Source organism: Schistocerca americana, chromosome 2 (genome assembly GCF_021461395.2).
Source record: "Schistocerca americana isolate TAMUIC-IGC-003095 chromosome 2, iqSchAmer2.1, whole genome shotgun sequence".
NCBI classification, from domain to species: domain Eukaryota; kingdom Metazoa; phylum Arthropoda; class Insecta; order Orthoptera; family Acrididae; genus Schistocerca; species Schistocerca americana.
Window position 1 is genome coordinate 711,633,105 of NC_060120.1, and position 25,345 is coordinate 711,658,449.

Below are 25,345 nucleotides of genomic sequence, written 5' to 3' on the forward strand. Positions count from 1 at the left end.
GGGCGGCCTTACACCATCCTACTGTGAGGCCCTGTATGCCCGCATGGTACCGCTCTACTGGTCGACGTCGGAGCCGACGACTCGTTGCATCAGTAACCTCCCCATCATCCACGTACTGCTTCCCGCTGGATGCATCCTTCATTGGACCAAACAGATGGAAGTCGGAAGATGCGACATGCGGGCTGTAGGGTGGATGCCGAAGAACAGTTCAGTGAAGTTTCGTGAGTTCCTCTCAAGTGCGCAGACTTGCGTGAGGTCTTGCTTTGGGATGGAGAAGAAGAAGTTTGTTTACACTTTTTTGGCAACGAGGAGTCACAGCCGTGTGCAGCCAGCCAGCACGAGGGAGATCGGACAGTTTTAGCGACGTTGTGACGACAGACGCGTCGCCCAACGACTCACCGTACTGTTGTTCACTGCCAGACCTCCATAGACATTCTGCAAGCACCTATGAATATCTGCGATGGTCTGGTTTTCTGCCAAAAGGAACTCAACCACAGCTCTCTGCTTGGAACGCACCTACGTTACAGACGACATTTTGAAGACTACGTATAGCGCCTCCACCTATCGGAACTTCATGAGATGATGGCGCTGATGCGGTATTATTCGACGATGTCCCTCAACAAATTCCACATTTTTTTCAACTAAAATCGGCCGAGGAAAAAAAATGTGTTGCATTATCTACTGAGTTCCCCTCGTAGCTTCCAGACAACTGTTAATTACGGTACCTGACAAAAAGAGTGAAACAGCCAGAAGGCAAGATCGAATGCCAATGAAACTTCGTACATGTACACACCATCGGCGAGTTTTATAAACGATTAGAGTTGCAACTTTCTGCCACGGGAGTTCAAAAATGGTTCAAATCGCTCTGAGCACTATGGGACTTAACTTCTGAGGTCATCAGTCCCCTAGAACTTAGAACTACATAAACCTAACTAACCTAAGGACATCACACACATCCATGCCCGAGGCAGGATTCAAACCTGCGACCGTAGCGTCGCGCGGTTCCAGACTGTAGCGCCTAGAACCGCTCGGTCACTCCGGCCGGCGACACGGATGTGCATTAGTGTTGTTCGAGATTACTTTTGTTGCCAGGCCTAATAGGCTACACAATAGGTATGAACAGCGTCGGGCGCATAGCGATCACTGTGAAGGACGCGGCTGTGCCGTGTACTCGGGAGAGGAAGCTTTACTGGCATCTGACATTGTTTGAAACTCATTCTGTATCTCCGTTTCGTCGTCTGGTGGAATCGTGGAATATCCAGATATTTAGGGCATTCAGATGTGATGGTAGACCGATGTTTGACTGCGTCGGAACGTGAGGGCAGGTACGCGAGATTCCGTTAGACCACATCTGATCACCACAATGATTGCCATATTGTGTACCAAGCACATTGTGCCCCTTCATATGTGCGCCTGCCATCCTAGAACAAGTAATGGACTCTTTGAAACACTTTCTGTCATCCCGCACCATTGGTAGGACTTCAGCAGTAGCCGGACTAGGGAATTACTGTTGCCACGCATAGGCTACTGTTAATACCACAACACATAAAGGTTGCGTTTTAAAGCGGTACTGTGTCTGGGAAGCACTAGCTGTTGATCATTGGCGTCACATGGCGTTAAGCGATGAACTGCGGTTCTGCACTACCCTGGATGACCATTGTCAGCGAGTGTGGTGGCGATATAGGAATAGGCCCCATTCTTCGACTGTTTTGGAGAGTCAAAGTGATTTCACTTCTGGTGCAATGGCTTGGGGGAACCATGGGGTATGATTGCAGGTCATCGCTGGTATTGAAGGAACTCTGACATCACACAAGCACATCACTGACATATTGCGCACTCATGTGTTACTCTCATGTGGCTTCATTATGGTGAATTTTTTCGACAGGACGTTGCTCGTGTGTCTACAAATTGTCTGCATGACGTTGGGGTACTGTCGTGGCCGGCAAGATCCCCACATCTGTCCTGACAGAACGTGTGGGACCAGCTCAATCGTCAACTTCATTCTACCGTCAATAACCAGGATATCAATCACCATTAGCAGCAGTTGTAGGCTAGCTTGTCTAAGAAGAAAATACAACGGTCTCATGACTCCCCTTCAAACTAAATCAGTGCATGCATACAAGCCAGAGGGGGTATGCAACGTCATATTGACAATTTAGAAACTTAACTCGATTTTGTAACACTGGAATAATATCACACGCCTCTCAGCCCCTGAAGTTTCATTTCGTTTCCTATTCCCCTTCTGGGTGCTTCACTGTTTTTTTTCCCCCTCATCTAGTACGTTTCACGTATGCCGTGAACGTGAATCATGTATCACGTTGACATTTACGAAACACGAAAAGTGGATGAATGCTTAAAAGGACTCTTTATTACAGTTGAAAGCATCTGCCTGATCACAGGTACAGAGACGCCTATAAATAATGTTAGTTATCACCCGATATTGCGAACTGAAGACCTAACCAGGGTGCCGGCCGGTACGGCCGAGCGGTTCTAGGCGCTTCAGTCTGGAACCGTGCGGCCGCTACGGTCGCAGGTTCGAATCCTGCCTCGGGCATGGATGTGTGTGATGTCCTTAGGTTAGTTAGGTTTAAGTAGTTCTAAGTTCTAGGGGACTGATGACCTCAGATGTTAAGTCCCATAGTGCTCAGAGCCATTTGAACTATTTTTGCAAGGCGACCCCCAAATTTGGTTACCTTGAACGATTTCCCAACACTACTTCAGTTTGATCAAGTAAACACATCAATAACAATTCTGGAAATGCAGTTGTGGCTGCTGGATTTCCTCTTCAACAATCCGTGTTCGTTCTTATGTAAGACCTATATATTTTCAAACGTGCTAGAGTTTTTAGATTCCGTCTTGTTTTCAAATTGTCGGAGCGACTTTTTGTGCAGCGAAGAAGAGAAAGAAATATTAGACTGGGCCAGAAGTTATCTACCTTCTCTATTTAGCTGAACAGAAACATCCATCGTGGTGAATAAATCGAAAATTAAAATATCTGATTTCACATATATAACAACTGACGATCGGAAAATCAATATCTGACCGGATTTGCAAAATTGATTAAGGCTTTAACTCGTTTACGACATTCGGTTTTCGCCTTTGGAAGTTGTGTTGCATCTAAAAGTAGCATCTGTGTTCCTACTAGCGTAATTTGCACACCGCTGGTTTATTCAACTTTAAAATTTTGCTTCCACGATCAGTCATCTTTTATGTCAGCACTGTCACTTCTTTCTCCGGTGTGTCTGCTCTCAAGGCCAATTCCTTCGATCGCTTTCCGTGCTTAAACTGTGAGGTAAAACATAATGATTGACCACAAACAGCGCACTGTGCAATTTTTTTATTTTCGTCTCTTGCCGAAAAATGGCCCAGAAATAACTAGATTTATGCCTTTTACTCATTGTTGACAACCACATGCACCTACACAGTGAATAGATTGTAAAATTCCGCTTGTTCATTTTACTCTAGTACACAAAAAAAATCAGAATGGAACGGAAGTTGGTAGACGTGATGTACATGTACAGGCAAACAAATGATTACAATTTTAGAAAAATAGCTTCACAAATTGAGCAACTCAGTAACGCATTTGTTAACTTCTAGCCCTTATGCAAGCAGTTATTCGGCTTGGCATTGATTGATAGAGCTGTTAGATGCCCTATTGAGCGATAGTGTGCCAAATTCTGTCCAGTTGGCTCGTTAATCAGCAAAATCCCGATCTGGTTGGAGGGCCCTGTTCACAACTTCGTGTGCTCTTACTTGGGGAGAGATCCGACGACCTCGTTGGCCAAGGTAGGGGTTGGCAAACACGAAGAGAATCAGTAGAAATTCTCGCCACGTGCTGTCGGGAATTATCATTCTGAAATGCAAGCCAAGGATGGCTTGTCATGAAGGGCAACAAAACGAGTGTAAAATATCGCCGAAGTACCGCTGTACTGTAAGGGTGCAGCGGATGACAACCAAAGGGGTCTTGCTATCAAATTAAGTGGCATCATTTCTGGTTGTCGGGCCGTATGGCGGGGGAAAGGCAGCTTAGTACCCCACTGCTGTTCGGGGCATCTCCAGACACGTCCTCGCTGGTTATCAGAGGTCAATTCGAAGCGAGACTTATCACTGGAGACAATTCTACCACAGTCAATGAGATTCCAGCCCGAATGTGCCCGAAACCACAGCAAACGGGCATGATGGCGTACAGAGGCCAATGGAGGTCGGCGCAAGAAGCGACGTGAGGTCAGTCGCCTTTGTGTGAGCCGTCTGTTTATGGTCCTTGTGGCCAGTGAAGCACCAGTTGCACGTCGGATCGATGATAATGATGAATCTGGGGCTCTGAGTGTCTCTCTGACGACTGCACGGTCCTCAGTTTCTGTCGTCTATCTCGGTCGACCACTTCCTTCTTGATGCTATGTTCGGCCATGGTTCACCCATTCCTGCCGACATAGTCGAATAGCGGCATCGCTCTTATTCAAATGGCGAGCGATTTACAATTACTCCAACCGCTTCTCTGAGCCCAACAATACGTCTTCTCTCAAATGCTGACATTTGCGTATAGAGGGTGAAGCACCTGACACTTGGACATGGAAGTGCAGCATATAAGGGAAATATCGTACATTAATAAACACGTATCGAACCTGTCACACTACAATAACAGGAACCAAAACTACTTTCCCACCGAATGGGCAAGTGAGCAATCTACAATTAGCAGATGGTTCGGCTACTAAGGGGAACGCTTGTGCACCGTTGTATTTACGCCCTTATGTGCACGTTTTAGTTTATGAAGTGGCCAATGAATCACAGTCAGTGAATTATAAGACAAACACGTTAACGCTTTTGAAACACTTGATACAATGACAGCACTTCACAATCGAGCGGTGAGTCAACAGGACATTCAACACGATATTATTCGAAGAACAAGCCGCATTGGCCACGTGTCTACCAGAGCATGAAAAGCAGTTTGCAGGCAAATTATGTACGAAAAAACCTTACGTATTGCTCAAAAGATAGCTGACTACTGGTATTTCAGAAGCACTGAAACGTATTTCAGTTCTAATGTTAAAACAGACTCCCAAAACGCCTTACTTAGGTCACATATCCGAGCGGTGCTTCGCCGCCTGAATGACCTTACTAGATCGGCATCCTCCAGCAAAAGACCCCGACGACACCTCTGCATGCTCTCAGCTCAGCGAGTCACGTGACCAACTACCTTAGTCAAAGTCCGTCTGTGACCAACAACATTTGGTCACAAATAGTAATTTATATTTAACGTTGATATCATATTCATTAAAATTATTCATCACAAATATTAAAATATTCTTTCATTAATAAGTGTTATAAAATTAACAAGTTCAGTTTTGAGGTTATTACATCAGCGGAATCCACACACTAATCAAGAGTCTTATTATATTTACACCTTCCATCTCCACACTGCGTTATTCAAGTCGTATTTTTGTTTTTAGTATTAATTTCTAACTTCTCGTCTTCTCTCATGAAATATATGGCAGGACCGTCACAATACAATCGCACAATGTAAACAAACATAATTGTTCAATCCTCTGTTCCTGCAACTGTATAGCCTGCGTTAGAGACACATCCGGAAGAGACTTCGTGAACAGTCAATATAACAGCAAACACAAACAGAAAAGTAACCCCGCTGCAAGAGAGGGTTAGTTGCACAATATGCCACAGTGAGAAAATCGTGAGCTGCATTCTCGGCGTTACTTCACTTGTTGTGGCTGACTTCTTGGACACTGAGGTGGCTAGTAATAATTCAGTCAATTAGAACACTATGAATAAGTAATACTTTATTAATTATAACAAAACTTATCTTTGCTCGTTAAGCTCGGCTGTAACTAAGGAACTGCACATGTGGACTTAGAGTTCAGAACACACTAAATGAGCCACGATCACTGAGTGGCGAATTGATAAAGATTCAGAATAGCTGTACTGTGGCTTCACTGCAGTTACGAGAAAACTTGACACAGCTCTGATAGTGTTGGCAAATACTCACAGTTCAATCGAGGGCGCCAGACGTGAACAGAGGTGTGAATGGAATCACAAGCACGCACGTGTTCAGGAAGAGGCAAGCAACCCACACGGGTGTGGGGTAAGTATAGTCGCACGGTGCACAAGTGCAAACGCACCTTCTGACGATTGTTATGGGCTCCATCACGGCGACTAGGCAGCACAACGACGTTACTCAGACAGGAACTTCCTGGAAGTGGACAGGATCCGATACTGAACAGAACTGCTCTCTGGCGTCTGGCGACGCTGCTGCACGGCAGAGGCGCGGTGGTGGCGCCTTGGAACTACAGGAGGCACGGCTTCTTCCTGGCATCTCATTGACGCTTCGTGTCATGGCTTTGCTCTGCAGTGTTCTGCGGTGGTCGGTACACCACTCTTGGCTCGATATTCGACGGCATCGTATCGTTGCCCATTACCGAGACCCAGAGGTTCAAAGTAACCATACTAACGCACGTAAAATATACGTGTAATATCCGGTATGAGGCGTAATTTCCACTACTGGCCATTAAAATTGCTACACCACGAAGATGACGTGCTACAGACGCGAAATTTAACCGACAAGGTTGGCGCCGGTGGAGACACCCACAACGTGCTGAGATGAGGAAAGTTTCCAACCGATTTCTCATAAACAAACACCAGTTGACCGGCGTTGGCTGGTGAAACGTTGTTGTGATGCCTCGTGTAAGGAGGAGAAATGCGTATCATCACGTTTCCGACTTTTGATAAAGATAGGGTTGTAGCCTATCGCGACAGCGGTTTATCGTATCGCGACATTGCTGCTCGCGTTGGTCGAGATCCAATGACTGTTAGCAGAATATGGAATCGGTGGGTTCAGGAGGGTAATACGGAACGCCGTGCTGGATCCCAACGGCCTCGTATCTTATCAGCATGGCTGTACGGACCGTGCAGCCACGTCTCGATGCCTGAGTCAACAGATAGGGACGTTTGCAAGACGACAACCATCTGCACGAACAGCTGGACGACGTTTGCAGCAGCATAAACTATCAGCTCGGAGACCATGGCTGCGGTTACCCTTGACGCTGCATCACAGACAGGAGCGCCTGCGATGGTGTACTCAACGACGAACCTGTGTGCACGAATGGCAAAAAGGTCATTTTTTCGGATGAATCCAAGTTCTGTTTACAGCATCATAATGGTCGCATCCGTGTTTGACAACATCGCGGTGAACGCACATTCAAAACGTGTATTCGTCATAGCCATACTGGCGTATCACCCGCCGTGATGGTATGGGGTGCCATTGGTTACACGTCTCTGTCACCTCTTGTTCGCATTGACGGCACTTTGAACAGTGGACGTTACATTTCAGATGTGTTACGACCTGTGGCTCTTCCCCTCACACGATCCCTGCGAAACCCTACATTTCAGCAGGATAATGCACGACCGCATGTTGCAGGTCATGTACGGGCCTGTCAGGACACGGAAAATGTTCGACTGCTGCCCTGGCCAGCACATTCTCCAGATCTCTCACCAATTGTAAACGTCTGGTCAATGGTGGCCGAGCAACTGGCTCGTCACAATACGCCAGTCACTACTCTTGATGAACTGTGGTATCGTGTTTAAACTGCATGGGCAGCTGTACCTGTACACGCCATCCAAGCTCTGTTTGACTCAATGCCCAGGCGTATCAAGGCCGTTATTACGGCCAGAGTTGGTTGTTCAGGGTACTGATTTCTCAGGATCTCTGCACCCAAACTGCGTGAAAATGTAATCACATGTCAGTTGTAGTATAATATATTTGTCCAATGAATACCCGTTTATCATCTGCATTTCTTCTTGGTGTAGCAATTTTAATGGCCGGTAGTGTAGTTTTAACTAACGTGGTGAACACATGACAATGGCTGTAGGGTCATCGCAAGGGCTCTGAGGTCACCAAACTATGTTTTCAGTCTGTATTTTTTCACTAATATAACTTTATGACGCGCTCTCTCTGTATAATGACCACCCACGCCTATAGAAATATGCCCAACGTGGTACTGCAGTGACATAGGAGGAGAGGAGCATATTCACCTTATCTTCCACTGGTTAAAATTAACTCTATCCGCCTCCCGTTCCAACGTCAACCAAAGTTTCCGAACTGTTTGTCTTGGCTGTAAGACGTTTGAACTGGAAAGCTTCTCTCAAACAATTACAACAGGGAATCTGCTTGTCCCACTCTCAGCTCTGGGACCCAGTTAATGTATGACCGTAATTGCATTCATATCTTTACGAGTGACACAAAGTTGTTTTTCTAATAGTGTTTTTTTCCGAGAGTATATTTAAAGTGTAAATTTTTGGCGCCAAGTTGTGTTTGTGCAGTGAGCACGAATCATTGGTTAGTAAGTTTGCCGTCGCCCACAGGAGCCCGGAGGACCCTCGACGCTGGTACGTGGGCGGCGTCGTGAGCCACGGCGAGGGCTGCGCCAGGCCCGGAGAGCCGGGCGCCTACACCAGGGTCGCCTCCTACCTCTCCTGGATCACCGAGAACACAGGTCAGTCACTCGCATTATGCAACATATGTACCACTACCATATACACCAGTATATACCGCTGGTCAGCCAATCATCACTGGAACCTGGCTCTCATCTACGCAGATGACACAGATGCCGCTGCTTGAGGAGCGACATTACAAGAATTAGATTCCAAGCTAACATCTACTTAGTATCTACTATGACGACAACCATTTGAAATCCAGTATGGGCGGATCTCATAAATGTCCAAATGTGTTTGAATTCCTAAGGGACCAAACTGCTTAGGTAATCGGTCCCTAGACTTACGCACTACTTAAACTAACTTAACTAACTTATGCTAAGAACAACATATACACCCACGCCCGTGGGAGGACTCGAACCTCCGGCGGGAGGGGGGCAGATCTCAAGGGTGTGCATTTCAGGTACCCAATAAGGAGGAAAAAAGAAAGCTGAACATCACCTAGAAAGGGCGCATTTTAAATCGCTGTGCCCATCACACACACCTCAGGTTCAAACGGGAGTGTACCTTAACTTAAAAATAACACTACGGACGCGTGACAGAAGGTATGCACCAGGAACGACCTCAGCTGCATATTGGCAAACACCACGTGAGGACGGGACTGATGACCTTAGCTGTTTAGTCCCCCGTAAACATCCCAACAACCACCACCACCACCACCACCACTACCACGTGAGGAGCTCCACCCAGCGCCCTCCATGTATCCTCCCTTGCTGTATGTTTGTTTGCTGCGGAATACGCCACTCCAGTCTGCACATGCTAATCATGTTGATGTGGCTCTTCATGAGATAGGCTGCATAGTCACAGGGTGCCTGAGACCAACTCCAGTCAATAAGATCTTTCCACCCATGCGAGTAGCACCTCCAGATCTAAGAAGACAGGCAGCAGCAGAGATTGAATAGAAGAATCAAGAAACAGATCCAAAGCATCCATTGTTTGGTAATAATGTTTGTCCATCACGACTGAAATCCAAAAAAAGATTCCTCCTCACAACCGCACAAATTTCGACTGCAGCAAAGGCTCGCCGAACTGAGCTGTGGGTAACGAAGTCTCCTGGAGGATTATTGACCACCAGGCTGCCATGTAAAATACGAGACTTGGGAAGACCCTCAACAAGTTGAGAACAGAAATAGCGACAAGTTGCAAGACTAATTTGAAGAAGTGGGATGTCAGTGACGATGATTCTAGAGTGTGGAGCAACGCAGGACTATGAACACTTCTTCGTTTTCAGTAGTCAGAGCGAACTCTTTGGCTTGTTTGTAGCAAAGGACCATACCGTTCTGGCTGCTGAATATTGAACTCACAAAGTGTGAAAATCTCTCAATCATTAGTATTACATTATATTTTTAGGATTTTTTTATTCTGGCCCGCTGTCTCTGCCAGGAAAATACAGTCAGTAGTACATGGCCTTGAATGGAAAATGCTCGCTCCCTGTGGCCAAACATTACCAAACCGATACTCCAGTATTTCCTTGGCCGTGGCACATGTTTTTTAAACTTTCATCCTTACTGGAACTTATTTGAAGTATGCAAAAAAGCTGTTCTTACACATGAAGAATGGGTAAAAACACGATGGCTTTTACATGCGTCTAACATAAGTGGAAGTTTTAAGGTAGAGATTATACACAACAGGCCCAGATAGTGTCCGAGAACAGCTTATCTTTCAAACTCTTGAGAAAGGTCGATTGATTCGCATCATTGACATCATGACGATCGATCGCACAGATACACTGAAACGCCAAAGAAACTGGTATAGGCATGCTTACTCAAATACAGAGATATGTAAAAAAGCAGGGCGCTGCGGTCTGCAACGCCCATATGAGACGACAAGAGTCTGGCGCAGCTGTTAGATCGGTTACTGCTGCTACAATGGCAGGTTATCAAGATTTAAGTGAGTTTGAACGTGGTGCTATAGTCGCCGCAAGAGCGATGGGACACAGCATCTTCGAGGTAGCGATAAAGTGGAGATTTTCCCGTGAGACCATTTCACGAGTGTATCGTGAATATCAGGAATCCGGTAAAACATCAAATTTTCGACATCACTGCGGCTGGAAAAAGATCTTGCAAGAACGGGACAAACGACGACTGAACAGAATCGTTCAACGTGACAGAAGCCCTTCCGCAAATTGCCGTAGATTTCATTGCAGGGCCATCAACAAGTGTCAGCATGCGAACCGTTCAACGAAACATAATCGGTATTGGCTTTCGGAGCCGAAGGTCCAGTCGTGTACCCTCGATGACTGCACGACACAAAGCTTTACGCCTCGCCTGGGCCCGTCAACACCGGCAGTCGACTGTCGATGATTGGAAACCTGTTGCCTGGGGGTCGGACGAGTCTCGTTTCAAATTGTATCGAGCGGTTGGACGTGTGCGAGTATGGAGACAACCTCATGAATCCATGGACCCTGCATGTCAGGAGGGGACTGTTCAAGCTGGTGAAGGTTCTGTAATGGTGTGGGGCGTTTGCAGTTGGGATGATATGGGACCTCTGATAAGTCTAGATACGACTCTGATAGGTGACACGTACGTAAGCATCCTGTCAGATCACCTCCATCCATTCATGTCCATTGTGCATTCCGACAGACTTGGGTAATTCCAGCAGTACGATGCGACACCCCACAGGTCTAGAATTGCTATAGAGTGGCTCCAGGAACTCTTCTGAGTCTAAACACATCCGCTGGCCACCAGAATCCCCCGACATGAACATTATTGAGCATATGCCTTGCAACGTGCTGCCGAGAAGAGATCTCCACCCCCCGTACTCTTACGGATTTATGGACAGCCCTGCAGGATTCATGGTGTCAGTACCCTCCGCAGTACTTCATACATTAGTCGAGTCCATGCCACGTCATTTTGCGGCACTTCTGCATGCTCGTGGGGACCCTACACGATATTAGGAAGGAGCACCAGTTTCTTGGCTTCTTCAGTGTAGTTGAAAGTAGTGCAACGACTACTGACGACATGGTGTCATGACAACAGATTTGAAGGAATTGTAGACACCAGCCCTTCGAAAAAGACTACGTAACTCCCCTCCCCCCATAGTATTCCTTTCCAGATTGTTACTAATATGTGTACCAAATTTGGTGAAATCGTTCCAGGTGTTTAGGATGAGCTTTTCACCCGGGGCCTTGACCACGTACGCATAATGGCAGTTATATTTCACTTATATTAATCATATATCACATGTATTTGTACACATAGTTCACCTGTATCTCTAGAGAATTTTGCCCTGCAGTTTCATTTTCACACGGCTCAATGTTTATGACGTCTTTTCTCCTGAACTACGTACTGTACGATGATACAGTACTCCAGTGGTCTACGTAACTCCTGTTTGCGAAATGTTTTGTGAACAGAGTTAGTAGTAAAGAAGTAATAAATTTAAACGTCTTGCGTGATGCGGCAGATTTTCACGCGTTGCCGTGTTTATGACGTCATATCTTTTGAACTGTGTGCCGTACAATGGTATAATTTTTCCGGTATGTTCAATAGTATATATGAATATTGTCTACAAAATCTAGCGCGAATACTGTTAGTAATACACAAGTTTTCCTGCATGAACAGTGAAAATGCAGTTATCGAAAACTTTTATCCTTTCGTCATTTTGTGGGAGCCGTCAGCGAGAAAATGTGTCGTAGAGGTATGCGATTAAGTGCAAAAGTTTTTGCAAGTTGTATGTGCTCACATTCACCAATACTAGATGACTAAAGTATGGGTATTTGGGCATCGTGGGCTCACTGATTTTTCATCCCCGCCTCTTTGATAGGTAGGTGGTTCTTATCCCCTCAGCAGTGATTTCCAGACAGTGAATGATATGTGTACCAAGTTTGAACGAAATCGGTCCAGTGGTTTAGGAGGAGATGTGCGACATACATTCATACACACATTTTTATAATATGAGATGTAATCAAAAAATAACGGGAATTTTTTAATTTCGGAGGCTTTATACACTCGATTTTCAACTTTTTTTGTCTCGTTGGCACACATTTTCCTGGTTTACATTTGCAATTTCAGCTGTTTTGAATGTTTAGTTTGTTGTTAACAGTCGAAAAGATGTCTTTTCGAGTGCTCGGCGCATTTTTACTTTCGAAAAAGATGGATCCAAAAAGTTGCATTTAATTCTGCTTGAGAAGTGGCATAAAGTGCAGCACAGCATTCGATTTGTTGACTGCGGCTTTTGGCAAACCTACTATGAGTAAGACAAGAGTTTACGAGTGGTATAAGCGTTTCAAAAAAGGTCGAGAGGACATTGAAGCTGACAACCGCCCTGGACGCCCTGGACATCAATCACTGATGACAATGTGGAAGGAGAGAAGAAAATAGTTCTGGGAAATCGCCGAATCCTATCAAAGGGGCTACTGATGATATCTACATATCCTTTGGCTCGTGCCAAGCAATGTTTTCGGCTTGAAATATTTAGCAGCGAAATTTGTCCCAAAACTGCTGAATTTCGACCAAAAACGATGTCGCGTAGACATTGGTCAGGAATTGCTGAATGAAGTCAACAACGATATAGGACTTCTAAAGAAAGTTATAATAGCTGATTGGAAACATGAGTATACGGGAATGACGTCGAAACCAAGGCCCAAGGCCCAAGCGTCCCAATGGAAACTGCCTGAAAATAGAGTCAAGATAAATAAAAGATAGACTTATAGGAAATATAATGAGTTTAAGTAGCCAAGCACGTACGTTGTTACTTCCAACGAGCTGTGAACCATAAGTAACTATCGGTACGCAAACGACAGCATCCTCTACCAATACGTTCCAAAACGCCGCGCATAAAAACGGGAATTTTCCTGGAGTCATACTTGGAATTCTGTTGGTGACAGAAAGATAGGGTCAAGTGTTTTGTGTAGCCCTTGGGCTGGGGACTGTTTTATACCCAATAGAAGGATTGTCTTACTGTAACTATACTACGGTGCAGGGTCAAAGTTTAAATATTACATACTTCTTCTAGCTTAGGGAAATGGAGCAAATCGGTTGGTTCTTTTTGCATTAGATGTGATCTACGGTGTGTCTTAAGTGGTTTATGGAGGCACTGTTTAGTCCTTGGGCAGCTCCTGAGAAAATCCGAAAAAAGCGTTATCCACCATTTTTTTCGCCGTCAGCAGCGGATATCTAAATAACTAACCGCACAAAATTGCACAAATTTTAAGGGTATATTCTCTAGGCATAGAAGCACCATCTTCCTGTTCTCAAAAATCTTTAGCACTTAGCGAGAAACATCGCAAAAACATGGTTTTTGGGTATCAAAACCGAGCAGTGGATTCCAAGATGGCTATGCACAGCAAATAGCTGAAATTTTTGCGATGTATGAGTATTCCTAAGATCCGGATGTCGGACCTTTAAAATTTTGTTTATATCTTTATCCCCCTCCCAGATATAGATGTTCAAAGTTACTCTATTTATACACGTAAAATACGCACGTGAAATCTAGCGTGAAGCGAAAACGTTCTTAATGGAGTGACGTAGCACGGAGAAATATACTGTAAAGTATCTCTGTTATCATGAAAAGAATTCTGAGAACTCCTTTTTTGCACTACTGAATCGAATGCAAAATTTTTGTGCACCTTCAGTCCAGTATGATATGTAAAATTATTTTTGCATAATATCAACTTCACGTAAGTAAACAATCAAAATTTTACTGATCCGTAAAGTTCTTCTCATATGAGTGGCATGTCCTGCTATAGCAGGGGAAAGAAGGGAGTCATCGTAGATAACTGCGCCGTCTGCATAAAGTTTGAGGTTACTATTAATGTTAGCCAAAAGTTCATTAGTATATAACATGAAAAGACAGGGTCCTAATACACTTCCCTGGGGCACACCCGAAATTCCACCTCTCTTGGTGCCACTCCATCCAAGATAACTTGGTGCATCCTCCCGAGCAAAAGATCCTCAATCAAAAATGTTCAAATGTGTGTGAAATCTTATGGGACTTAACTGCTAAGGTCATCAGTCCCTAAGCTTACACACTACTTAACCTAAATTATCCTAAGGACAAACACACACACCCATGCCCGAGGGAGGACTCGAACCTCCGCCGGGACCAGCCGCACAGTCCATCACTGCAGCGCCTTGGACCGCTCGGCTAGATCCTCAATCCAGTCACAAATTTCGCTTGTTGCCCCTTACGATCGTATTTTTGTTAATAAGCGTAGATGTGGTACTCAGTCTAACGCTTTTCGGAAAAGCCGGCCGGTGTGGCCAAGCGGCTCTAGGCGCTTAGGTCTGGAACCGCGCGACCACTCTGGTCACACGTTCGAATCCTGCCTCAGGCATGGATGTGTGTGATGTCCTTAGGTTAGTTAGGTTTAAGTAGTTCTAAGTTCTAGGGGACTGACGACCTCAGATGTTAAGTCCTATAGTACTCAGAGCCATTTCTTGAACTTTTCCGAAAATGGGGTAACATTGCATCTACCTCACTGCCATGATCCATGGCTTTCAAGATGCCATGCAAGAAAAGGTCAAGTTGCGTTTTACATGATCGATGTTTTCGGAATCCATGCTGGTTGGCACGAAGAAAGTTGTTCATTGCGTTTGAACTCAGAATAAGCTCTAAGATTCTACTACAAATGGGGTATCAAGGATACTGGACAGTAGTTCTGTGGATCTCTTCAGCCATCCTCCTTGTAGACTGGTGTGACCTTTGGTGTCTTTCAACAATTGGGCACGTTTTCTTCGGTTTTTCAAGTGATCTACGGTAGATTATTGTTAGAAGAGAGACTAACTCGGCCAAAAATTGGGTATAGAATCTGACAGCGATTCAATTGGGCCATTGAGCTTCGTTCAGTTTAACGATTCCAATTGTTTCTCAGCGTCACACTAATATTTATTTCACTCATCTTTTCAGTGGTACGAGAATTAATCTGGGACAATAGTCTCGTGTAAAGGTCTTTGTAAAGGTATATTTGGAAACTGAGTTAAGCATTTCTGCTTTTCCTTAGCTACCTCCAGTTTCAGTTTCTTCCCCGTCTGCGAGTGCCTGGACACTAACTTTGTTGCCGCTAACAGCCTTTACGTACCACCAGAATTTTCTTTGGTTTGTGAAAGACCTTTCAGCTATATTTTACTACGGTAGTAGGCATTGAAGCAGTAGGCATTGCCATTAACAGGCAAACATCTCATTCAGCGGGTCTATAGATAGGGCCCTCTGCTTTGTTTTACAACTGTTGCGCCGGCCGCGGTGGCCGAGCGGTTCTAGGCGCTACAGTCTGGAACCGCGCACCCGCTATGGTCGCAGGTTCGAATCCTGCCTCGGGCATGGATGTGTGTCATGTCCTTAGGTTAGTAAGATTTAAGTAGTTCTAAGTTCTAGGGGACTGATGACCTCAGAAGATAAGTCCCATAGTGCTCAGAGCCATTTGAACCATTTTTCAACAACTGTTGTGCAGTAGCCTGTTCCTTTGGGAGTTTCTTTAGAGTGACTTGAACTTAGAACTACCTAAACCTAACTAACCTAAGGACATCACACACACCCATGCCGCCCGAGGCAGGATTCGAACCTGCGACCGTAGCGGTCACGCGGTTCCAGATTGAAGCGCCTAGAACCGCTCGGCCACACTGGCCGGCCAAGCTGTTCTACTGGGTACATATCTATCCAGTGCATGGTAAACTATTCTTTTAAGCTTGAGCCATATAGTTCCTGTACTTGCTCCCGTCCTGAGCTGAAAGTGACAGTGTCGCTCCACTCAACAATTAAAGTCTGACAATCGTAGTTCGTAACAAACAATTCAGGGTCGGAAAAACCACCCAGATAACTGACTTTAGTTATCAATTACGCGCACCAGATAAAAGTAGGAAACAAAGCATACTACAAAAGAAATTGTAAATAGAGTTGTAGGCTCATTACTTCATTTATATTCCGATAGCTGGAGATTTTTAATCTGTTACAGAAGATGATATTGCAGCTCAGTTTTTAAAATATGATTTAAAGTTGATATATCATTTTCTACTAAGAACACGCACACGAGACAACACTTTTTACTATAATTTCAAATATCATACCTGAAAAATCACAATCGTATTCACTCAGAAGTGAGTACAAAACTGATTACAACAAGACGTGAAAGAGAAGTGGGGTCACACGTCCTGATAGGTGTTATTTCATAACACGTAAAGAACCAGCGAGTCCGCGCTATTAGCAGCATGAAACTTATCATTGTCATTATACACTCCTGGAAATGGAAAAAAGAACACATTGACACCGGTGTGTCAGACCCACCATACTTGCTCAGGACACTGCGAGAGGGCTGTACAAGCAATGATCACACGCACGGCACAGCGGACACACCAGGAACCGCGGTGTTGGCCGTCGAATGGCGCTAGCTGCGCAGCATTTGTGCACCGCCGCCGTCAGTGTCAGCCAGTTTGCCGTGGCATACGGAGCTCCATCGCAGTCTTTAACACTGGTAGCATGCCGCGACAGCGTGGACGTGAACCGTATGTGCAGTTGACGGACTTTGAGTGAGGGCGTATAGTGAGCATGCGGGAGGCCGGGTGGACGTACCGCCGAATTGCTCAACACGTGGGGCGTGAGGTCTCCACAGTACATCGATGTTGTCGCCAGTGGTCGGCGGAAGGTGCACTTGCCCGTCGACCTGGGACCGGACCGCAGCGACGCACGGATGCACGCCAAGACCGTAGGATCCTACGCAGTGCCGTAGGGGACCGCACCGCCACTTCCCAGCAAATTAGGGACACTGTTGCTCCTGGGGTATCGGCGAGGACCATTCGCAACCGTCTCCATGAAGCTGGGCTACGGTCCCGCACACCGTTAGGCCGTCTTCCGCTCACGCCCCAACATCGTGCAGCCCGCCTCCTGTGGTGTCGCGACAGGCGTGAATGGAGGGACGAATGGAGACGTGTCGTCTTCAGCGATGAGAGTCGCTTCTGCCTTGGTGCCAATGATGGTCGTATGCGTGTTTGGCGCCGTGCAGGTGAGCGCCACAATCAGGACTGCATACGACCGAGGCACACAGGGCCAACACCCGGCATCATGGTGTGGGGAGCGATCTCCTACACTGGCCGTACACCACTGGTGATCGTCGAGGGGACACTGAATAGTGCACGGTACATCCAAACCGTCATCGAACCCATCGTTCTACCATTCCTAGACCGGCAAGGGAACTTGCTGTTCCAACAGGACAATGCACGTCCGCATGTATCCCGTGCCACCCAACGTGCTCTAGAAGGTGTAAGTCAACTACCCTGGCCAGCAAGATCTCCGGATCTGTCCCCCATTGAGCATGTTTGGGACTGGATGAAGCGTCGTCTCACGCGGTCTGCACGTCCAGCACGAACGCTGGTCCAACTGAGGCGCCAGGTGGAAATGGCATGGCAAGCCGTTCCACAGGACTACATCCAGCATCTCTACGATCGTCTCCATGGGAGAATAGCAGCCTGCATTGCTGCGAAAGGTGGATATACACTGTACTAGTGCCGACATTGTGCATGCTCTGTTGCCTGTGTCTATGTGCCTGTGGTTCTGTCAGTGTGATCATGTGATGTATCTGACCCCAGGAATGTGTCAATAAAGTTTCCCCTTCCTGAGACAATGAATTCACGGTGTTCTTATTTCAATTTCCAGGAGTGTACACCGATCAGCTAGAATGCTATGACCACCTACCTAATAGCCAGTATGTCCGCCTTTGCACAGATAACAGTGGTGACCCGTGGTAGATCGCTGGAGGGAGCTAGCACCAAACCTGCACACCCAGGTCACCTAAATCCCGTAAATTCCGAGAAGGGAGGCGATGAGCTCTGACGCCACGTTCAATCACATCACAAATGTATTTGATCAGGTTCAGATCTGGCCAGTTTGGGGGCCAGCACATCAATTGGAACTTGCCACTCCATTACAATCTTGGCCTTGTACCATGGCACTTTATCTTGCTGAAATGTGCCAATGCCAGCAGAAAACATGATTGTCATGAAGGGGTATATGTGGTCTGCAACCACCATATGATACTTCTTGGCCATCATGGTGCCTTGCACGAGCTCCACTCTACCCATGGATGCCCACGTGAATGTTCCCCAGTGCATAATGGAGCCGCTGCCAGCTTGTCTCTGTCCCACAGTACAGGAGTCGAGGAACTGTTCCCTGGGAGATGGCCGCCAGGAGTGGCCGAGTGGTTCTAGGTGCTACAGTCTGGAACCGCGCGACCGCTACGGTCGCAGGTTCGAATCCTGCCTCGGGCACGGATGTGTGTGATGTCCTTAGGTTAGTTATGTTTAAGTAGTTCTAAGTCTAGGGGACTGATGACGTCAGAAGATAAGTCCCATAGTGCTCAGAGCCATTTGAACCTGGGAGACGACGGATTCGCAGCCTCCCATTGGCGTGTCCAAGTAGGTATCGAGATTCATCAGACCATGCAACCCATTGCCACTGTGTCAGTATCCAGCTCTGGTGGCCGCGTGTCCATTACAATCGTAGTTTCTGATCTTGTAGTGTTACTATTGGCTCATGCACGGATTGTTGGCTGCAGGGGCCCATCGGTAGGAGTGTTCGGTGCACTTTGTGCTCAGATACATTTTACTCTACCCAGCATTAAAGTCCAATGTTAGTTCCGGCAAAGTTCGCCGCTTGTCCTGTTTTCCCAGTCTGTCCAGCCTACGATGTCCAACATCTTTAATTAGGGGTGGCTGCCCAACCCGACAAAGTCTGGATGTGGTTTCACTTTGGTTTCGCCATGTGTTGAAGACACTCCTCAGAGCACTCGTTGAATACCCAGCAAAGCGTGCAGTTTTCTAAATGCTCGTGCCGAGCCTCCAGGCCTTCACAACCTGCTCTCGATCACACTCAGACGGATCATGTGCCTTCCCCATTCTACACACAAACAGCACGCTCACTGACACTGCATGTACCGTGTGTGTCTGACTAGCAGTCATTCCTCGCCAGGGGACGCAGCTATAACCTGGATGGATTTATATCGATAATACATCAGTGGTCATAATGTTCTGGCTGATCAGTGCATACAATTTCTTTGGCTGGCAGTCACTCACATGAAGATATTGCTACCGCAGTAGTTGTGCATTTGAAAGTAAATTAAAATATAATGCAGTACAGAAGGTATTGGATATATTAAAAAGTTTCAAGTTACTCACTATGATACTACACTACTGTTTCTTGAACTATCTCCGTGAGGATTTTGCTGGAACAGTTGTAAGATATTTTCGTATCAGAAAGTCATGATGCATATGAACTGAGTGGTCCCCTGTTCCTTTTTGCCGCAGAGGACTGGCGGCTGCCGGCCACACGGCCGCTGCAGCAGTGCCCCGGGATGACGTGCCAGCTGGGCTCGGGCACCTGCCTGCCGATGCACCAGCGCTGCGATCGCGTCGTCGACTGCCTGGCCGCCGAGGACGAACTGGGCTGCTCGGCAGTCAACCAGCAGGCCGTGGAACTGGCGCGTGCAGATCTTGACATCACAGACCTCCGCCAGCTCAAGGCGGCGCGTGCCCGAGCCAACCACACGCACTCGGCAGCTCGTGCTGCCTCCGACGGAACAACACCATCTTTGATCAGCGAATACGACTGCATTAACCACAGTGTTGCCACTACTGTTCCATCAAAAACCAACCAGTCAAGAGAAGTCTCACAAGTAGAAAAAATGGATACTGATGTTGTTTCGCAGTCTCGGATATCTTTCGTTTCCACAGTCTCTCCTTCCATCACTAGTTATTCCACAGATGTTACAGATGAATCTACATATCTGACTGGCAGTCTCACTGAGACTACATCTGTGATGGATGCCCCGAAAGTACAGGCTATGATGAAAGGACTAGGTGAAAAATTCCAGTTTGACCACACTCCAGAAAAGGTTTTCTCTTATACTGCTTCACAGAAAGAAGGGATCACAACTGTTGGGCATCATTCCACAATAAGAACATCAAGCTCTATTACAGTAAACAATATGGCTCAAAGTACAATAGAGCCAAGTCAAACACTTGGGACTGATGAGTCAGCAGCTAGTGTTTCAGCATTGGAAGTAACTACTGCAAAAGTACTACAATATTCCGAGAGTGGAGAACTGTATTCCATGTCAACAGTAAGAGACCAACAGACTAGTGAGGGTCAGCCTTCAACAACTACAGCAGATGTGTTTGCATATACAGAAGGGGATCAATCAGAGATAAACAGAACTATCGAAGCAAATGAGGAAGGAAATTTAGATTCCACGACTGATGTTACTGCTACAACAGAAACATCGCCTGACATTCTACTACTGTCAGCTTCCAATGATGTAACTTTGCACGAGTCATCTTACTCAATGAATGGAAGTGTAACTGAATCAGGAATAAGCCTGTCGTATACAGAAAACGAAAGTGGACATTCTGCAACATCTCATATACTTTCAGATAGCCAATTAGAAGAAACTGCTCTGCTTTCAACACCTGGCAGCCAATTAAAAGAAACTGCGCCACGTTCAACAACTGACAGGCAACTAGAAGCAACTGTTCTGCTTTCAATAACTGATAGCATAGAATTAATTTCCTCTGTGAACACAGGAGCAACACTGAGCTTTGACCATACTACTTTAGGCCCGACTGTGTCTGATTTCTCTACAACTGAATCAAGTACACCATTTGTAGATGTTTCTGGCTCTGTCCCATATCCAGAAAGTGCAATAACTGAGACTCCTGAAACATATGAGACTACTTCAAGCGAACTACCTGTCACTAGTGCACACACACATGACAGTTCTACAGACTACACATACCAATGGACGACAGATTCTCAAGATTTCGTTTCAAAAATGACGATTTCATCTTCTGAAAGCAATACAGAAAGCACAGCAGTAAGCACAACTGACCTCCAGTCTACAATAACAGACACTGAAAAGGCTGTATCATCTGACCACACTTCATCAGAGGATCTCTTGTCCAGTACTGAAGGTAGTGACACAGGAACTAAGTCAAGTCCAATGCCTAGCATAAAACCTATATCCTCAGAGACATTATTTGAAAATTACAATATTACAAATTTTAGCACAACAAATGAAGATTCTTATAATGTGTCAAGCACATCTGACAACCAATATTCAGAAATTAGTATTCTAGAGACATCAGAATCAATGACAGAATACGAATCTGGAGAAACAGAAGTAACAACTGAATTGTTTTTAAATATGATGGCTTACAATGTTGTTGTTAATGAATCAACAGTAACCTCTGAAATGTTTCAAGAAACATCTACATTAGATAATGAGATGTTGCATATTTCTGGCTTTGCTTCCACAGACAGTTCAAAAAATACTTGGATGACTACATCTGATGTGAGCAGTTACAGTACAACTTCAGAGTTTCCAAGCACTATCACAACAATGTCGTTTCACAGCAAACACATTGGTGAAATAATTCCAGAAACTGAACACGAACAGCAGTTTCACAACATATCTGCTGCAGGCATTCGACCAGACTCTCAGCAACTCTTGCCAGAGCACAGTGACTGGATAATGTCAAGTACTTTCAGTATCCCAACCACCTTTCCTGATTCTGCTTTATTCACATCTGCTGTTCCAATGGAAGACAGAAAAATAACTGCTGAAGCTGTATCTAATAGTGCACTGAACATCAGTGAAACTGAAATGAACTTACATCAAAGTATACCAGTCACCATATCAACACCATCAGGTCAAGAGACTGCCTCAGACATATGGTATGACTCAAGTGCTGTAGCTCCTCTTTTGTCTACCACAGATGTTTCTTATGGCACTGGTGACCCATATGTCTCTACAGTTAAAAGAGAACATGAATCATCTTCAGAGAGTGTATTGTCAAACATGACCACCAAAATGTTGGTACTATCAGAAAGTAGTACTGAAATGTTCCCAGTCAGTACCACACACATCTCTGTGGAAAGTACTCAGTCAGAGTCTGTGGAAATTATAGATCATGGTATGCCACATAAGATGTTTTCTACATCTGAAACAAATGTGGGGACTTCTCACATGACAATGCCTCCTTACCTATTAGGACAAACACATCCACATGAGGTTAGTCACCTGAAAATGTTTGTACACAATTATTACCTGTCATATTGAGATTGAGAGAAACATCTGCTCAATTAAAGTGTTAAAAGTGTGTCCTCTATAATAAGCCCAACACAAATGCAGAACAAATATTGTAATAAAATCTATAATTTTTAACAACATACATATTCCTTCCTGAAGGCCTAATGAAGAAAGAATACAGAAGAGAACCTGTAGAAAGGCAGCATAAATCACATTATATCAGCGAATATATCAAAGTGTATTACAAGTATCAAGACACTCTCTGATCAAATGATTGAGTTATCATATTTCTATACCTTCTGACTTTATGTATGATTTACTGTTTATTTGTTTCCTCTCTGTGTGTATATTACTCCAGCAACATTAACTCTCCTAATCATATGTAATTTGCACATTAGACGCAGGTGCTCTTGGTCATTATTCTACACCATGAGAGCTCATAATTTCAGGTGTATATTATTTTAACAACATTAACTCTCCAAATCATATGAGATTTGTACATTAGACACAGACACTCTCAGTCATTATTCTACATGATGAGAGCTCATAATTTCAGTATTTTCCTATAATGAACAGAACAAAAAGCCAACAACAGTCTGTAGTGACATGGTCCATGAAATTTTTCACGCAACACTGGCACGTCTTATCAGATTTAGTCCCAAAAAAATCTAAATACCTTAAATCCTTTCAATGACCTTGCATATGGATCTATTTACCTCTCCTCTAATGATTTTATTCCCTCCAAAACCAGATATAAATAAATTCATTATGGCTGTTCTGTTGTAGCTGTTTTCATGTTACTCGACCGACTGAAGTCCATCTGCACCTTGTTCTTTACATACTTGCACCAGTGCCTTAGCTGCTGTAAACCTACATCATTTCCATTAATAATGCAGTTTCTCCTTTGCAGCTGGGATTTTGTTCCTCCACTGTTCATTCCTTTCCACAATTTCCTTTGAGGTGATCAATCTGATAAGTACTTAAGTTGGGTACACTCCCATTAATTATGTGGCCAGAAACTGCACTGGTGCATCCTTAATATATTTTATGCAGTTTATCACTGACTCCTGTTATCTAGTGAACAAACTCCCCTTTTAGTTTCAGTAATATCCACCCATAGTTATGACCTTCATGATTCCTTATGATTATATCTAGCAAATGAACACAAATACATTTTTATAGTTTCTGTAGCTCTGAATTGTAATGCTCAAACACATAAACACTGAGGCACATAATGTTGCATTGTTACATTTTTTCGTGACATTTATGCTAAACAGTATCACATACCTCTCTGCCCCTCATTTTCAACCACTTCCTCTTCCTGTCTTTCATGTCTTCAAATTCTTTACTTTGGATGGTCATACTATGCGTTCCTTCCACCTTGCAACCTTTCTTTGTTTACTTACAATTAGCACTGTATTCTCATTTGCTCCCTTGATGTTCATACAGCTGCTTCTATCTTTACCAAGTGTTTCTTTAATTTTCATGCATGCAAAATCTATATTTCATGTAGACATCAAACAATGTCAACTCCAGGTAGGAATATCGACAGGAAAAAACAGATTGCTCCTTACCGTAAAGATGAAGACAGGCACGATTAAAAGACACTCATATAATATACCTTTTGGCCCCAGCCTTCATCAGTAAAGACACACACACACACACACACACACACACACACACACACACACACACACACACATCCTGATCAATGGTGACGACCCTCCTATCAACATTCCTCCAGAACCTCAACACCTTCTCCCCATTGGCTTCACCTGGTCCTCCACAATCCAATAATGTATCTCCCTCAATGTTTACCTCCACCTCAAAGATGGCTATATCAGTAACTCTATTCATATCAGATCTATCAACCACCAGCAATATCTCCACTTTAACAGCTGCCACACATTCCATACCAAGGCGTCCATTCCATAGAGCCTAGTCATCAATCACTGTCGCACCTGTGGTGAAGAGCAGTCCCTCTCAAGATATTCCAGGCGTCTCTTTGGTGCCTTCACAGACTGTAATTATCCCCCGAACTTATACAGAAACAGATCTCCTGTGCCTTATCTCTCCAGTCATTCTCCACCTCCCAAAGTCCCACTGTGTGGCCATGGAGGGGCATTGGGCATTTCCCTTGTGACTCAGTACCACCTAGCAATTGGAGCAATGGAATCACACACTCCACCAGGGTTTTAACTACCTCTCGTCATGTCCTGAAATGTGGAATGTCCTACCAGCTATCCTTCGCACTCCTCCCACAGTGGAATTTTCCATCCACCGAAGATGCACAATATTCCTGTCTGTCCCCACACAAACCCTGCTCACAACCCCTTGCCTCATGGCTCATATCCTGGTAATAGACGTAGAACCAAGACATGTCCCATACATCCTCCCACCACCACCTACTCCAGTCTGGTCACAAGCATCACCTATCCCATCAAAGGCAGGGCTACCTGTGAAACTGCTCAGATGATCTACAGGGTAAGCTGCAACCACTGTGCTGCATTCTATGTGGGCATGACAACCAGTAAGCTGTCTGTCCACATGAATGGTCACTGACAAACTGTGGCCAAGAAACAGCTGGAACACCCAGTTGAAGAGCACACTGCCCAGTACAATGTGCTTCATTTTCACGACTGTTTCACAGCCTGTACCATCCAGATCCTTTCACCAACATCAGCTTTCCTGAATTGCTTAAGTGGGAACTCTCCCTGCGATATATCCTACATTCCCATAACCCTCCTGGCCTCGGCCATTGTTAGTCATTGTCCTACACCCATATATCCCCTTCCCTGTTCCCACTCCAACACTACACAGCCTTCTATTCTGCCTAGG

The 25,345-nt window shown here is 45.2% G+C and overlaps 1 protein-coding gene across 1 annotated transcript in view; it reads left to right on the forward strand.

Moving 5' to 3' along the window:
• The window catches only part of LOC124594367 (serine protease nudel), a 184,126-nt gene that overhangs the window by 75,096 nt on the left and 83,685 nt on the right, over nucleotides 1–25,345 (forward strand). The window contains exons 8-9 of the mRNA XM_047132735.1: nucleotides 8,371–8,501; nucleotides 19,728–22,489. Coding sequence (XP_046988691.1) covers nucleotides 8,371–8,501; nucleotides 19,728–22,489 — 2,893 coding nt within the window. The remainder of the gene's footprint in view (nucleotides 1–8,370; nucleotides 8,502–19,727; nucleotides 22,490–25,345) is intronic.